We start from the raw sequence: 16588 nt of genomic DNA on the forward strand, positions 1-16588 counted from the left end.
TGGGGAGGGATGGGACAGCACTGGGGACACCACTGGCAGGGCCAGCATGGTCCAACAGGCCAAATACTGCAAACAGGGCAAATCTGCCCACTGTCAGTGAATTTTCTCATCCCACATCCCTTAGTAGGGGCAGCACTGAAGCTGCTCTCCCCCTCATCCCAGAATCCCAGGTGATCCTCAGAGATCACAGCAGCACTCAGCTGCTGAGGAGCTCAGCAGGTCCCACACCAGCCGGGGACAGGCAGTGTCACATCCACCATGGCAATGGCACTGTGCCGCCATCACAGCCACAACTATGCCACCATCACAGCCACCACGGCACTGCCACAGCCACCATGGCACCATCACAGCCACAACTATGCCACCATCACAGCCACCATGGCACTGTCAGAGTGACCACAGCACTGCCACAGCCACCAATGTATCACCACAGTCATTGTGGCACTGTCACAGCCACCATGTCACCATCACAGCCACCATTGTGCCACCATCACAGCCACAATGGCACTGCCTCCATGCCACCATCACAGCCACCTTGGCACTGTCAGAGTCACCATGGTACCACCACAGTCATTGTGGCACTGTCACAGCCACCTTGTCACCATCACAGCCACAACTATGCCACCATCACAGCCACCATGGCACTGCCACAACCCTGCCAGGAAAGGCAGCTGCCCCTCCTGGCCCCTGCAGCACCAGGAATGATTTCCCTGCTGAGGCTCATCCCAGACCATGACCAGCAGGGTCCAGTCCCACATCAACCAACGCTGCCCAGGGAGCCAGGATGCTGTGGCACATCTTGACCCTCAAGCCCTTGTTTCTTCGAGGCTTCATGCATTTAGAATGGGAATCAATCAGAAAAAAACCTCCTGCTTTATTATGGAGTGTGATTTTTTTGCCCAAAGAAAGAATTGATATTGCCAAGCACTCTGCAGCAAATTAAACCCAGCTGGGTGCAGGTAATGTCATCCTGGCTCCAGCAGTAATGCTGCAGTTGTATTTTTGGGGGATGAAAAGCAAATTCCAAGCAGTCACTATGGGAAAAAACTCTGCCCAAGTGTAGGTTTGGCCTCCAGGGCCATTTATCTCTCACCATGCCCTGAACTCATCCTGGTGTGCCAGGGGGACAAGGGCTGGCAGACTGCAAAGGGCTCCATGGGCCTGAGGAAATGTAACAGAAATCTCCTGCTTGACTTTTAGTTCTTTTATACATATATATAATTTTTATTAGGGAGGACATTGCAATGGAAATGGGATTTTTATCGATTCCTCATTCCCTGAAGGCAGCTGTAATCCCTCCCAGCAGCTGCAGAGCTCATTTCAGGCACCAAACCAAACACTGGAGGAAACAGGGACACGCTCAGGGCTTCAAGCTGTAGATAATAAAATACTTTGGGCTGGAGGGACCTTAAAGTTCCACCCCCTGCCGTGGGCAGGAACACCTTCCATTATCCAAACCCTGTCCAACCTGGCCTTGGGCACTGCCAGGATGGGGCAGCACCTCCCATCCAAGGTTTGCATGGTGCTCATGGCTGGGCAGTGGCACCACTTGCTCAAAAATAAGATAATTACACTTCTACTAAAGGTTAAAACCCCAAAAGGGAAGCAGCAATGGGATGGCAGGCTGTGCTCCCTTTGGCCTATTTGTTTTTGCAACATTGGAGAGTGGCACTCATGAGTCTGCTCCTGTAATTGCTTGTGCTGATGAATCTGCATTGTTTAATTAGGGCTGTGCATGGAGCTCATCATTAATGGATAATTGCTGATTTGCTGCTCTCAATTCTTCCTCAATAAACTTATTCTTATTATCCTTTCTTTTAGTTACTGTTAATGAAGTTTTCTTTATACCCTTTTAAAGTTTTGAGCCTGCTTTGCCATACTCCTATCTCAGAGCAGGAAATGAGTAAATAAATTCCAGTGGGTGCACTGGTGTCTAAACCCACCACAACTGGTCTGTCCCTGGGAGCAGGGAATCCTCCCCAGGGTGGGAATTGCTGAAGGATTTGCTGCTCCCATACACAATTCCTGGATGCCCAGAGCAGTAAAGGACAAATTTTGTGTTTATCAGCTCCCTTAAAAGCAGGATCATGGTGGAACCACAGACTGGGTGGGGTTGGAAGGGACCTTTAAAGGTCACCTGGTTCAGCCGTGGGCAGGGACAATTCCACTGGACCAAAAACCAATTCCACTAGAGCAGAAACCAAACCCCATCCCTCGTGGCCTGGAACACTTCCATGGATGGACCATCCACTTTAATCCACATTCATTAGAGCCAAGGTTAACCACTGCTCCCAGCAGCAGGCACTGCCCAAAAACCCAGCTCACCACATGCTCCAAACACCCCAAACTCCAAGGGGTTTTGCCCTGTGGGGAGCAGGGTCAGCTTTACCCCAGGGCAGGCCAGGGTCCCCTGTCCCTCCCCGTGGCACCGGGAAATGCAGGCAGAGAACTTACTGTGAGAAGGAGGAATCCACGCTGAAATCCTCGGCGTGAGGCCTACGAGCGAGAGCAGCACACACAGAGCGTGAGGGAAGCGCGGCCCCAGCACGGCCCCAACGGGGCTGTGACACCGGGGCTGTGACACCGGGGATGTGACACCGGGGATGTTCCAACAGGGCTCTAACACCAGGGCTGTCCCCACTGGGGATGTCCCCAGCAGGGCTGTGACACCGGGGATGCCCCAACGGGGCTGTGACACTGGGGATGTGACACTGAGGATGTGCCACCAAGGATGTCCCAACAGGGCTGTGCCACCAGGGCTGTCCCCAGCAGGGCTGGGACACTGGGGATGTGCCACTGGGGATGTCCTAACGGGGCTGTGACACCGGGGATGTCCCAACAGGGATGTGCCACTGGGGCTGGACACCAAGGATGTCCTGCTGGGAATGTCCCACTGGGGCTGTGATACTGAGGATGTGCCACCAAGGATGTCCCAACGGGGCTGTGCCACCAGGGCTGTCCCCATCAGGGCAGTCCCCAGCAGGGCTGTGACACTGGGCATGTGCCACTGGAAATGTCCCCACCAGGGATGTGGCACCAGGGCTCTCCCATCCCATCTCCACCAGGGATGTTCCCATCAGGAATGTCCCACTGGGAATGTCCCACTGGGAATGTCCCCACTGGGAATGTCCCCACTGGCAGTGCCAGCACCACAAGAACCAGAGGCCAGCCAAGTTCTCAAGGTCACACCGTGCCTGGGACGTGTCCCTGCTCAGCTCCCAGTGCTGCTCTGCCAGTTACAGCCCCTCAAGGACTGGGCTCTGTGGATTAAACCAGGTTCTGTGCCTGTTTTACGCCTTTTGTTTTTTAAAGGGTTCTCACAAACGGCCTCGCTGCTCTGCCTCTAACGGGGGCCACTCCTGTGCACAGAAATTGGGCTGTGAAGGTTTGGTGCTTTCAGGAATCAGCATTGTGCCGCTCCTGGGCTGCTTCACAGACACCAGGGATGAGCAGAGAAAGAAAATGGAGCAAAAAATGAACCAAAAATCAAATCAAAGAACAGAGGAACGATGAGGGGGATGAGGGGGTCAAGGCATGGGGAGGAAGAACACAGAGAAAAACAAGAGTGGGTGGGAGGCAAAGGGCCTGGGCTCATGTACTGTACATCCCACAGACAGACAGACAGACTGACAGCACAGGGCTATCCAACACAGCAATTCCAGCTGCAAAGCAAAAAATCCCCCTGTGAAAACGATGCTGCCACCAAGACACCCAGGGATGAGTCCCCATCTTTACCTGAGCCTGAGCCCTTCCCTGTTCCAGCAGTGCCCTCCCTCCTCTCCTGATTTACTGGGAGCCAGGGACACCAAGAAATATCACAGCCAAGAAGGGGCCACTGCAGACCATAAAGATTTTTCTTGCATTTTGCTTTTGCTTTACAGTCTGCAGCACTCCGGCACAGTTCAAACTAAATAAAAGCAATAAATCCACATTTCAGCAGGAATGCAAGCCAAGAGGAAGCTGATCCCTCCCTCAGCTACGAGGAGCAGCCTCCCTGGGACAGGATTTATTTTGCTCCCACTCCTGGGCTCTGCTCTGTGCAGAGCCTGGGGAGGAGCTCATTGCTCCTTCCTCCATCCCAGCTTGCTCCCAGCCCTGTCCAACCTGGCCTGGGACATTCCCAGGGATGGGGCACACTGTGCCACCCTCACAGGAAGGATTTCTCCCCAACATCTCTTCTAGCCCTGCTTTCTGTCAGTGTGAAGCCATTGCCCCTTCTCCTGTCACTCCTGACCCTTATCCAAAATCCTTCTCCAGCTCTTTTGGAGCCCCTTTTTACTGGAGGCTGCTGTAGGATCTCCCCAGAGCCTTTTCTTCCCTGGGCTCAGCTCCTGCCCTGCTCCCTGCTGCCATTTCCCCTCTTCCCTGCTCATTTCCAGCTTTCTCCTGGAGCACTAAGTTAACTCCCACCAAAGTGCTCTCTTGTGCCACCTCTCACAGCAGGAACGAGCCCTGGGGTGGCTCTGCAGCTGAGCTGTGCCTTGGAGCAGCCCTGGCATTTATTCCTGCCCAGCATCTTGGGGTTTGTGCAGCTGCAGAGCCCGGGGAAGGAGCCTGGGCTGGCAATGTCCCTGCAGCTCAATTGGATTATCCCCCTTAGCACAGGGGCTGCTCGGGCCCCTCCTGCCCTTGGTTTGGAGCAGGGGCCTTTTCTGCCTCACAGGGATCTTTATGGGGAAAAAAAAATCAGCAAATTATTTGGTTTTCTGCTCATCTGGTGCCAGCTGGCAGCCGGGGAGGGTGGGGGAGCAGGAGCTGATTCCAGCTGCAGAGGAGCCCTCCTGAAAGCCAAACAGCAAAAACAGCAACCCCAACACAGATCAGTGGGGTCCTGCAGGACAGGAAGGTTCTGGAGAATTGGGGTCCTCCCCCAAATCCATGGGCTCTGTGCCTGTCCCAGAATCAGCCACAATTAACACCTCACTCACATGGAGGCATCAGCAACAAAAGGGATTCCAAAGTCATGGACAGACAGAAACCCCCCCAAGGGTGGCTTTGGCCACTCTGTGCCGTGGGTAAAGCACGTGCAATAAAATAACATTTTTTGGTTACAAAAAGGTGCTTTTGGCTCCCAAATGAGTGAACTTTGTTGTGCTGGCCACAGAGGGAAGAAGTGATTTGAGGTGTCCCACTGAAACCTCTCCTTCTTCCCACCAGGCACCCAAATTCTCACCAACAGCCCAACTGCTGAGAAAATACGGAGATTTCTCCAAGAAAACCAAAAATCGTTCCAAATCTCATCTGGAAAACAGCCATTTTCCAGATCCCAAAACCACTTTAACAGTGATTTATGATTTACAGAACCTAAGCCACTTAATGGAGTCAGAAAGGTTACTCTGGCTTTTAATGTGTTTTAGATAATCTACTTCAAATTGACCTTTTAATTTCGTCCAGATCTGCCTCAGTGAGAGCAGACAAAGCTCAGCCCATCTCATTCCCGTGGAAAACAGCGACAGCACGGGCAGCCAAAGGACCTTTGCAGGGTGCAGGGGCTGGGAGAGCAGAGCTGTCCCCACACAGGGCAAGCTGAGGTTCCTTGGTGCTGCCAAGCATCCCCCACCGTGCCAGGCTGGCACAGGCTGCAGCTCCCAGGCACCAGAGCAGAGCAGGGAAGGGTGGCAGAAAGGAGAGGAGCAGAGCAGGGAAGGGTGGCAGAAAGGAGAGGAGCAGAGCAGGGAAGGGAGGCAGAAAGGAGAGGAGCAGAGGGGGGGGGAAGGAACTTCTTGGCTGCTTCAGGTCTGCCCCCACCTTTCAAGCTCCAGCCCCTGACAAAAGGGGAAGGCTCTGTTAGAAGGTGAGGAGACAAAGGCACATTTATTATTAGAACAAAGCCATAATAAAGCTGGCTTATGTAAAAGAGAGAGCAATCACCTGCCCACCCATGCTGGAGGCTGAGCAGCACCTTCCACCTCATCCTGCCTCCTCAGCTCTGGCTCCAGCAGAGGCAGGGAGCCCTGGGCTGGGCAGGGCTGTGCACAGCACCCCAAGAACTGGGCCAGCAGAACCAGCTCCCTTCTCTCCAGGGGGAGGGCAGTTCCAGCTGCAAAGCCACCCTTGTGGAAATGCTGTCACCACAGCACCCAGGGATGGCCCTGGGGCCTCTGCCAGGGCACTGCAGGATCTGGGTGGCATTTACCTCCTGTGCCTCATGCAGGTAATTGGAGGCTAATGCTGTCCCTGTGCTCCAGGATGCTCAGAGGGACAGAGCAGCTCAGCCCAGCTCACACAGGTCCCTGCTCCCTCCCAGCAAACTCTGCTCCTTCCCCCTCTGTCTCCTGAACGTTTGGTAAATGAAGAGCATTAAAAATTCACTTCTGGTGGTGCATTTCCTATTCAATTTACAGCCATCCTTGCCAAGCAAACAAACAAAAACATTCATGCCTTGACTTGAAGCCTCTGCAAGTTACAGACACAAGTAATGACCTGCCAACACTGCTCCTGGCTTCAGGCTGCTTTAATAACCACTTGCAAGGCTCAGAGGCATTTCCAGACTGAGGTGGAAAGGTATTAAATCTGATGACTTTCTCCCCTGGCTTTGGGAATGATTTAAAGCCTTTTCACCCTGCTCTGGAAATGCCTTGGAGGCAGGGTCAGGGCAGGGGGGTGAAGATGAGCCAAGCAAGGTAAGAGCCTGGGGAGGCTCCCCAGAGCAGAGCTCATCCTCTAGAGACAGGAGCTGCACCACGGCTCCTACCATCCTGACAGTGAGAAACTCAGCCCAAAATAGCCTGATGTGAGAGGGACAGATGGGAGGAGATGAAAAAAGAAAGTAAAGAGGGGGAGAGCAGGAACGAGCAGGAGGAAGGGGAAGGCGAGAGGAAGAGGCGCAGGTCTGCTCCCAAAGCTGTGAGAGAGGGGAGGGAAGGGCAGCTCCCCTGCCCGCTGGGGGATGAGCAGGGATGGCCCCAGGGAAAGGTTTGAGCCCCAGCACCCCTGGTGTGGAGGAACTCATCCAGCTGTGCTGGTGGCACCGGGAAAAGCCACCAGCAGCTGCAGAGGTGCCTCAGGGACAGGCAGGGCCAGCAGAGCAGCCCCATGGGCACAGAGCTCAGCAGAGTGGGCTCAGCTGCCTCCCAGGGCGCTGCTGCTTCAATCACAGGAGCTCCTTTCCTTGGCATTCCTCTGCAAAAGGAAGCTCACAGCTCACACAAAGTTTGGGAAGCAGCAGGAGCGGTGCCAGAGCCGCAGCAGCCTCGCTGCAGCTGGACAGGCTGATCCCAGCCCAGGGGCCAGCCTGGCCTCTGGGGCCCTTCCAGAGAGCTGTGCCTCTCCCAGAATCAGCCACGCATTCACTGGGGTGGGAAAGCACCTCTAAGGGCATCAAATCCATCCTCAAACCTCACCCCCAGCACTGAGCCACGTCCCCACAGCCACACATCATTCAGATCCCCCCAGGCATGGATGCCAGGGCTGGACAACCCTTTTGGTAAAGAAATGTTGCCCCAAATCCAACCTAAATCTCCCCTGGCACAACTTGAGGCCATTTCCTCTGATTCCAAGGATTGTTTCTTGCAAGAAGAGACCGATCCTACCTGGCTACCAGGTAGATGGAGAATGCAGGCACTGCCAAGCCTGGGCAAAAAGGCCCTGCAGATGCTCAGGCTGCTGTGGCACACAGCTCCCTGCCCTTGCTAATGAGCTAAATGAGTCCCTGCACTCCTGCCCAGTGACTGATCCTCGTGGGGGAAGCACTGTGGGCAAGTTTGGAGGTGGGATATGAGACCCTGATGTGCCACAGACCCCCATGGCCCACTCAGGGGGGTGCCACCCTTACAGCAAGCAGGAAAGGCTCCCCTGATGGAGGGAACATGCCAGCCCCTGTGCCCTGATGGGACCTGATGGGGACGAGGATCCCAAAATAACCAGAGCAGAAGCCCAAGTGCGAGTGCTGAGCGTGGCATCCTTGGGTGAGATCGTGGCTGCCTGTCAGGGCTATGTAGGGCACCGAGATCCTGGCAGCTCCCCAGGGCCGTGGGAGGAGAGCTCAGCCTCCCAAAGCTCAGCCTGCTCCCCCAGCACCCAGCTCAGCCTCCCAAAGCTCAGCCTGCTCCCCAGCACCCAGCTCAGCCTCCCAAAGCTCAGCCTGCTCCCCCAGCACCCAGCTCAGCCTCCCAAAGCTCAGCCTGCTCCCCCAGCACCCAGCTCAGCCTCCCAAAGCTCAGCCTGCTCCCCCAGCACCCAGCTCGGGGCTGGCACTGCCCCGTGCCCACAGGGCAAACCCTTTCTGGGTCTGTCCCCTTTCAGGGTGAGCCTGGGCTTTGGGAGGTGGGCACCACACACAGGAGCAGCCACAACACTTCCAAAAGCCGGAGGGAGCTCAGGGCTGGGCCTGGCTGGGGCATGGCCGTGCTGTCCCTGCACAGGAGAGGGCACAAGGCCGGAGGATGAGCAGAGCTCAGGGCCCTTCCAGCCCCTTGGGGCAGCTCCAGAGCCCCAGGGCAGGAGAAGAAGCAGCCAGGCCTGAGCCCTGGCAGGAATCAGCTGTGCTGATGAAGGGCTCTGCTCTCAGTGAGGGATGGTGGCTGCCACTCCCTGCACTGTCACCGGGGTCTGGGACAGTGTCCTGATCACCAGGACCCCTGCATTTGCACATTGCCCCCATAGCTGAGCCCCTGCCCAACTCCTGCCCTGAAAACACCCCCAGCATCCCCCAGAGAGATGCCCAGAAGCACCAGCAGTGCCTGGGCACCTCCCTGGCCCAGAAGCACCAGCAGTGCCACCTCCCTGGCCTGGCAGAAGAGCCAAGGCTGGCAGGAGAGCTGGGGCTCAGCCCTGGGGACAGCAGGCACAGAGCCAGGGGAGGGCTGGGTGATGGAGCCCAAGGCTGGGAGATGCTCCAGGGTGGGCACAGACCAAAACATTGCCAGCACACAGCCCCAGCCCACTGCAAAGCCCAGTGCCCCAAAAACACCCCAAAAATATCCCAAAAACACCCCAAAAACACCCCAAAAACACCTCAGCCATGGCTGCCCAGCACAGCAGAACAAAGCACATCAAAGGCAAAGAGCTCCATGAACAGAACCCATCAGATCCCCCAGGCTGGAGCTGGGCAGGGGTGGGCAGACCCCACACAGGGGATGTCCCTGGCACAGCATTTGTCCTGCACAGAACCCCCTCGCCCAGAGCTGAGGCTGCAAACCAGCACGTGGCATTTGCTGAGGGCACAGAGAGGGCTCTGAAAGGCCTTTGCTGGAAGAAGCTTTTGTTAAAGAAAGGTTAAAAATAAATAAATTGACTTTTTGTCCCTGCAGGAGGGAATTCTGCAGCACAGCAATGGTTCAGCAGGGAACTGTGTCCCGTGGAGAGCCTCACCTGGAGAGCTCCTGCAAGCACTGGGTGGCTGCAGGGGCTGCAGTGGCCAGACTGGACCTCTCTGGGGTTCATTTGTGTGCAAGTGTCAGGCAAAAAAAAACACATTTAGCAAGTCCTGTTTGTTAATACCAGGCTGGCCCTGAGGGGGAACAAACATCCATCGCTCAGAAATTCTATTTTCAGACACATTTGGGTGAATTCCTCCCTCTCTGGAGTGCTTTACCTCCAAGAACCTCACATCAAACTCAGCCTAGCAGAGAGCTGCTCCTTCCACAGAGGAGACTCCAGCACCTTGTTGACTGTACAGGGCTGAGGCAGAGTCCCATTTATTCCTGCCAAAAATATCTCAAACTGAGAGACAGGGCAGGGCTGGGGGGTGGGAGTGTGCAGAGTGAAGGAGAAAGGAAGGGAGGGAAGGATCCAGATCCAGCTGCTGCCCAGGGGAAAGGGGCAGCCAGGCTCCTGTGGGACACACAGCAAAAGGACAACAGGGAACAGCCACAGGATCAGCAAGGGAATAATTACTCACCTGAGAATGACCAAACCCAGCACCCAAAGGAGCTGAGCAATGTCCAGTGAGATGTTCAAAATTCAGCACCTGAGCCAGCTGGGACAGCTTTAAAGCCAGTCTGGCTCCAGGTGCTGTCCAAGCCCAGCTCTTCTGTAATGCTAATCCTCCTCCCAAAGCTCAGCAGCCCAACAAACGCAGCTGAGGGGGCCCAGAGGGGACACAGAGCCCTGCCAAGGGCTGGGGCAGAGCATCCAAACCAGCCAGCAAAGGGGAATGTTTGCAATCCCTCCGGAGCCCCTCAGTGTGCCCCGGGACAGGCAGTGGCCAGAGCTTCCCCTGCTTCCAGCAGAGCTGCACAAACAGGACATGGGTATCTCTAAAAACCTTTGTTTGTGTTTTTAAACCCACAGCTCTGGCTCTGCAGGGAGATCACTGCCCCTGAGATGGGATCCCAAGGGATGTTTGCCTGTCCTGCCCCTGCCAGCAGCTCCTTCCCAGGCACAGAGTGCTCTGTGCAGCTCTGCCTCCCCTCGCACCTTTCCCCATCAATCCCCCAGCACAAGGGACAAACCTGCCTCAGGAACAGCCTGGCTGGCAGGGAGGAGGCTCAGCCTCTCCTGGCTGGTCCCAGCCACTCTCACCTGGTGCCAGGGGAGGCTCAGAGCCCAGGCAGCCGCTCTGCATGGCCAGGAGGCTCCCAGATCCATCCCCATCTCACGGCAATCCCTGGCACACAGAAAGAGCTCCAAGCCTCTGTTCTGGAGGATACTTCCACACGAGCAGCCAGGGCTGGCCCCATCCCACCTGCAGGTCACCAGACACAGGAAAATATCCCTGTGCTGGATGCCCAGGGGCAGCCCTGAATTCCCCTTTTTGCTCCCAAAGCTGTGGAGTGGTTTTTCCCTCGGATGAATTCAAATCCTTTCCTCCTGTTTTGACTGGGAACCCCTAAAAGCTTTGAGATGCTGCAGTGACTCAGAGACGGAGTAAGGAGGTAAATCAAGTAGGTGAGAATAGATTTCCCTGGCTTCAATCATCAGGAGGAATCATTTGCATCCTGAGAACACCCTGTAACGCACACCCCCTTCCACCTGCACCTGGGAATTCACTCCCAGCTCCCAGGGACAGTCGGTAACGCTGCTGGAGTCTGGCTTTGGGAGACACAGAGCGTCTCAAACTCACTGCTCATCCCTTCCAAACCCATCTTCCTGCCTTTGGTGCAGCACGGGGAGAGAAGTGCAGAAACCTCAACCTTAATTGCCAGCTCGTGGCTGGCAGCAGTGCCCAGGGAAGGAGGAGATCCTGGGGTGGGGAATCCAACCCCGCAGGCTGCCAGGGGTGTCAGAGTGTTCCACCAACTTCTGCACCTCTCAGCAGCAGCCTCTTACAACAAGACTGCAGCAAACCACTTAAAACTCCTGTGAAACCCAGGGAATTGGGTTTTTATACAGTCCTGGGACTGACCTTCTCTTGAGGATCCACCAAAACACTGTAGTGATGTGATTTTTGGAATTGCTGCCCTCCAGATCCTTGCAGCATCCCTACTTTATTCTGTGCTCCCACAAAAGACAAGGAGGATCAACCCTGGGATGAAGGTTTGGTCCCCTGGACTGGAGCAGGAACCCACCAAGCCCCTGGGTGCCAGGGAAGAGAAGCCTCTCTTGGAGGTTTAATCAGTGCTGATCAGAGGGATGAGCTCGTAGCAGTCTCCCAGTTGTATTTTCCTGGTCCCTACACATCTGGTTTGACCACTGACCCTGTCCTGAGGGGGACACCCCCAGAACCTGGGAGAGCACAGAGAGGAAGCAGTCTTGCCCCAAAGGCTTTGCCCACAGTGGTGCCCAGGATGTGCCCTCAGAGATTCAGGTACCCCCAGGACAGCCCCAGCTTTGGTGCCTCTTTACAGCAATGAAAGCAAGGCACAAAACCAGACCACAAACAGCCTGACCAGCACTGGGAGCAGACCCAGACTGCCAAAACATTCTGAGACAGCACCAGCTCCAGGGATTTAGTCCCACTGCACCCCACGATGCCCATCTCAGCCTCCACGCGTGTGAGCCTGGCAGACTCAGAGGCAGTGCCCCACCAGCTCCCAGTGTTTGCCCACCAGAGCCCCGGCACTGGAGCCACCTGGAGCACTGTCACACCACTCCAGGGACACTCCCAGGTGCTCAGTGTGCCAGGCTCTGCCTCCCAGCCCTGCAGACCGAAGCGTGTGCCCGGCACGGCAGCGGCCACGCCGGCGCTCCCCAGCACACACCTCCCTCCCCGGCTTCCCCAGCTGCTGCTCCTGGCTCCCTGCCACCCTCCCCCCAGACATGCCAAGAGGCAGGAGCTGAGGCATTAATTCATTCCAGCCTAAAGCCTCAAACAAGTAAAATTCCCCCCAGCCTGAGCAGGAGCCTCCCTGCCATGCCCGTTTGCAGCAAATGACATCCTGGAAGACATACAGTACAGTCACAGGTGAGCAGCATGGATGGGCTGAAAGGCTGGGGAGATGGTGGGAAAGAATGGAACAGAAAATGGAACGAACAGAATGAGAGCTGAATTAGTGACATTTGCATCCTCATCGTAACTAGGGGACCTGGCTCCTTCTGAATCACTGAAATCCCAGTGCAGCACAGAGCATCCTCCTCCTCCTCCTGAAAAACAGCTCCTTCCTCGCTCTACACTCAGCTCTGGGCTTGCAGGAAGGCTGCAGCATTTCCTATGGCAGCTTTTTTTTTTTTTTTATTGCAGTTACAAATGAATTATTGCTCAGATGGGGGACTGAGCATCTCCCCTGCCACACAAACATGGTGCTAAGGCACAGTGGGTACTGTGGCATTAGCAGTGTAAATAAGCTCGGGGTTTCTGCTGCACAGGGAAGGTGCACTGCAAGTTAACAGTGGTGTGTGGCAGCCCCACGGTCTCAGTCTGCCATTCAGACATGCTTTAGGCATATAAAAAAAAAATAAAAATCAAGAAGCACCTATAAAAAATTTAAAGGAACTGGTTTCCTTCTGCTCCAGCTCCCTCTTTCATAACACAACTTTAGAGCTGCCGTGGCTCTTTAACATAGGATTTGATCCACCACCCCTCCAGCCCGTGGAGGCACTAATCCTTTCCCTCTCATTTCAAAGAGAAAAGGTGCTGCCTCCCCCCCCAGCCTCCCCAGCAGCCCTGCAATACCTTTGTCCGACATCACTCCCCATGGATCCCATCCTCCGAGACGGTAACAAGGGGCTCACCCCGTGCACATCTTCTGTCGTGCCTGGTGGGACGGTTTTGACATGGGAATTGCTCTCTGAAGGGGAATTCTTCAGCTTGGCTCTTGCCATCCTGCCAGCCTCGGCTGCCTGTGAGAGTTGCTCCTGTTTCCCCCCTGAACTCTCTCATACATAGCAATCCTCACCGCAATCACTTTAGAGCTGTCGGCACGTACCATCTCCTTCCTCCTTCTCTCTCCCCAGTCACGGCTGCTCAGTGGAACAATCCTGCCCTGTGCATTTATTTTGGTAGTGAGGGGAGTCAAGGCAAACTCTCCGGCCTTGCTGCCGCAACAAATTTGGTGCAAAACCGCCGAGAAAACGTCCACGATGCAGAAATCTCTGAAAAGGCTTTGTTTGCTAAATAATGAAATTGCCTTGCCTGACTCTGCCAAAAGAAGGATTGCACAGCTTTTATCACCACGGGCAGGGCAGGGGCTGGAGGATTATTTTTTCTCCCCATTGCTGTTTTTTTGGTAGCAGCACGAGGAGGAGGAAGCTATTTTATCTTATCCCTCCGTGTACAGAGCAGCGTGCTCGCTGCGTGCCAGGGAACACCCTCAGCAGCTTTGGCTCTCTCAGGCATGCAGCAGCAGAGCTCTGTCCCCTCCTGAATGCTGGGAGCCAGCAGAGAGGAGCTCCTGCTGTTCCCCCAGAGGGGCCAGCAGGGCTCAGTTCCTGCTCACCTGGCCAGGCAGGTGCATCGTGTCACCTGGCCCAGGCTGACTCACCTTTCCCTCCACAGGTGACAGCAAAAGCTGCTGCCCCTTCAGCACTCCTGGCATCCATTTCTCAAGATATCCAACAGGAAAGGGAATTCAGGGGAGAGCTGAGCTGGAGAGAACACCTGAGTGCACAGGTGGGGTTGGAAAGGAGTGCAGGGAAAGAGTCCTGTGTCCTTCCCTCTTTTGGGAATGCCACCATCCCAGAGCTGCTCCTGCTGTGTTTGTGGGCAGGCAGGAACAAAAAACACCCTGAAGGTGCCACAGCCTGGGTGGGGCCCAGGGCTCAGCACCATGGACAGCAGTGTCACCACAGCGCCGTCGATGTCACCACAGCTCCTGCCGTGCCACCCCAACGTGCCAACCCCACCCCAGGTGGTGCCAGCCCACCACACCAGGGCTGCCCCACAGCCCAGCCCCACTGCAGGGCAGGGCTGCCCCTCTGCAGGCTGGAAATAAAGAATAAATTCACTGATGGTCACCACGTCATGGCCTAAGCCAATGGGAATGGTCAGGCTCCACCACAGGATTTCTTTGAATGCTTTTGTACAAAAAGTCAGTGCATTGACTGGAAGGGTCTTGCCAGAGCCTGGGACCTGCAGCTGTGAGAGGGCTGGGAGAGCAGGGCAGGAGCTGCCCTGGATGGGAATTGTGGGATCCAATCCTTTCCTTTCAGAATGAAACGCTGACAATTCCCTTTGGCACAGCTCCATGCCCTAACCACACCTTCCACCCCCTGCCAGGCTGTCAGAGCACCCAGAATCACCATCCTGTGCCAAATTCTGGAAGAAAAGCCCAAAAGGGCAGTCCTTTGCTTCCTGCCTCTGCCAGGAGCTGCTCTGCCCTCTGCTCTTCCCCCACCATCAGTACCCAGCCACCATTTTCCCCATGGCACAAAGGCAGTCCCCAAAGTCCCCATTTCCTGTTAAACAAATCCTGGTTTCCCTTCTCAGTGTTATTTCTTAATGGGATTGCACCATCCCTACTTTGTTTCTGCATTTTGAAATGCAAAATGGATAAAAAACCCACAGCCCCTTTCTTAATGTGCCAGCTTTCAGCACACATTTAATTTCTTGCTTTGCCTTGAAATGATTCATTAGCTCAATACATTAATTTCCCACCCAAGTCATTCCTTTCTGCTTCATGGTTTGATTCAGACTCTTCAACTTATTGCTCCACATCTCTTTACTTGGGGGTGTTGTCCTCAAACACCAAATATAATCTGTTATGACCAAATATAATCTGTCATCCCTCTGGGCTGGTGTGCCCTGATAAATCCTCCTGGACCACAGAACCACTGGGATGGGGCAATTCATCCAAAAAGAGACAGATGTGTCTCCTTTTGGATGAATTCTACATTCCATTGTATTCCTAACTGCAGAAGAACATTAATTTTAGGCTTGAGATTAGATGTGGAAAGGGGCTTAGGTTTAAGTTATTCATCTCAGCACTAATGCCCTCACACAGCAGCAGGAACAGGAGAGGGATTAGGGAAAGACCTGGGGGATTTTAACAGAACATATAAACCCTCCTGTCATAGTTGTGCTGTGCAGGAGGTGACAAAAAGCACAGAGAGCCCCGTGAGGAACTCAGATCCTGAGCCCTGTGAGGAACTCAGCCCTGTGAGGAACTCAGGCCCACAGAAGCCTCTCCATGATGTTGCCTTTTCTGTCAAGCACTTAAACACAAACCAAGAGAGGAAAACCAGAGACAGGGGAATGATGTGACCCCAGGCCACGAGAAACTGCAGCAAGGGCTGTGGGTCAGAGCAACCATTCCCTTTCTGGGGAGAGGAGAGGTGTTCAATGCTGAGCAGAACCTCCGAGAGCCTGGATGATGCTCCAGGGCAACTTGGGGCGCCCAGCCCTGCCCTGAGCAGCCAGAGCAGCTCCTGTGCTGTGCTTCCATCAGCAAACACTCCTCTCCCAGCAGGGCAGGGCGTTCCCCACTCCGCCTGAGGAGCCGGAGCCCAGCAGAGCAGTGGGAGCAGGGGCGAGGCAGAGGCTGAGCCAAGGCAGCCCCGTGCATGCAGCGCACCCAGGGCACTCTGCCTGTTCCTAGAAAGAGCCGTGGCTGTCACCTGAGCCAGCCCTGCAGGGACACATCCCCTGTGCCTCTGCCCAGGGGACACAGCAGCCAGCTCCACATGGAGCTCCTTGATTGAGCAGCACCTCCTCCCAGGGGGCAAAACCAACCAAACACAACCTTGGGAACAGCAAAGCCCAAATCAGAATTCCTCAGGTCCAGAAGCACCTCCCAGGCCGGCTGAATGCCAACCATCTGACTGCAAGCCAGGAAATGGATGTTTAATTTTAGTTGGAGAGCCCATTACAAAGTGCTGATTTCTCATTTCAGCATCTCCATAATGCAGAGACCACTGCTGTGCCGGGGGCTGGAGACATGGCTGGGAATTGCTGAGCAGCAGTTGCAGGGGTAATAATATTTCAGAAAACAAGATTAAGAAAGAAGCAGATTCTTCATTGCTCTTAATTGAATCCACAGCAACTGCACTGTTAAATATTCTCCCTTTTATCCAGGCCGCTTTCAGTCCTGGCTGCCAAAACTCCCTTTACTCACATATCCAACTTATTAATAATAAAGCATCACCCTGTCCATTAGAAGTAGTTGATGATACAGGAAGGGGTTGAGTTTTTTCCCATTTTCTGGCAAACAAACCTGCTCTGTTGAGACACAACCCAAGAGGGTCAGCTTGCAGGACCTCTTCAGGGAAAGCCAGGTTAATGTATTTTAAAATCTCAAAAGGAATCAGCTCTGCAAAGATCATTCCAAACCCA

At 54.7% G+C, this 16588-nt stretch overlaps 1 protein-coding gene across 11 annotated transcripts in view; it reads right to left on the reverse strand.

The window, feature by feature from the left end:
• Nucleotides 1-16588, reverse strand: part of KCNT1 (potassium sodium-activated channel subfamily T member 1) — an 81446-nt gene that overhangs the window by 31422 nt on the left and 33436 nt on the right. Inside the window, exons 1-2 of one of the 11 annotated variants that reach the window (XM_077189213.1) lie at nt 12995-13397; nt 2455-2496 (exon numbers count right to left, since the gene is read on the reverse strand). The exons of 6 other annotated variants lie outside the window; for them this stretch is intronic. In XM_077189213.1, coding sequence (XP_077045328.1) covers nt 2455-2496; nt 12995-13143 — 191 coding nt within the window. In that variant the 5' untranslated portion in view covers nt 13144-13397. Of the gene's footprint in view, nt 1-2454; nt 2497-12994; nt 13398-16588 lie in introns of those variants that run through there. 4 more of the 11 variants (XM_077189211.1, XM_077189214.1, XM_077189212.1 and 1 more) reach the window with 4 other exon arrangements.

Source organism: Agelaius phoeniceus, chromosome 21 (assembly GCF_051311805.1).
Source record: "Agelaius phoeniceus isolate bAgePho1 chromosome 21, bAgePho1.hap1, whole genome shotgun sequence".
In the NCBI taxonomy this organism is placed as follows: domain Eukaryota; kingdom Metazoa; phylum Chordata; class Aves; order Passeriformes; family Icteridae; genus Agelaius; species Agelaius phoeniceus.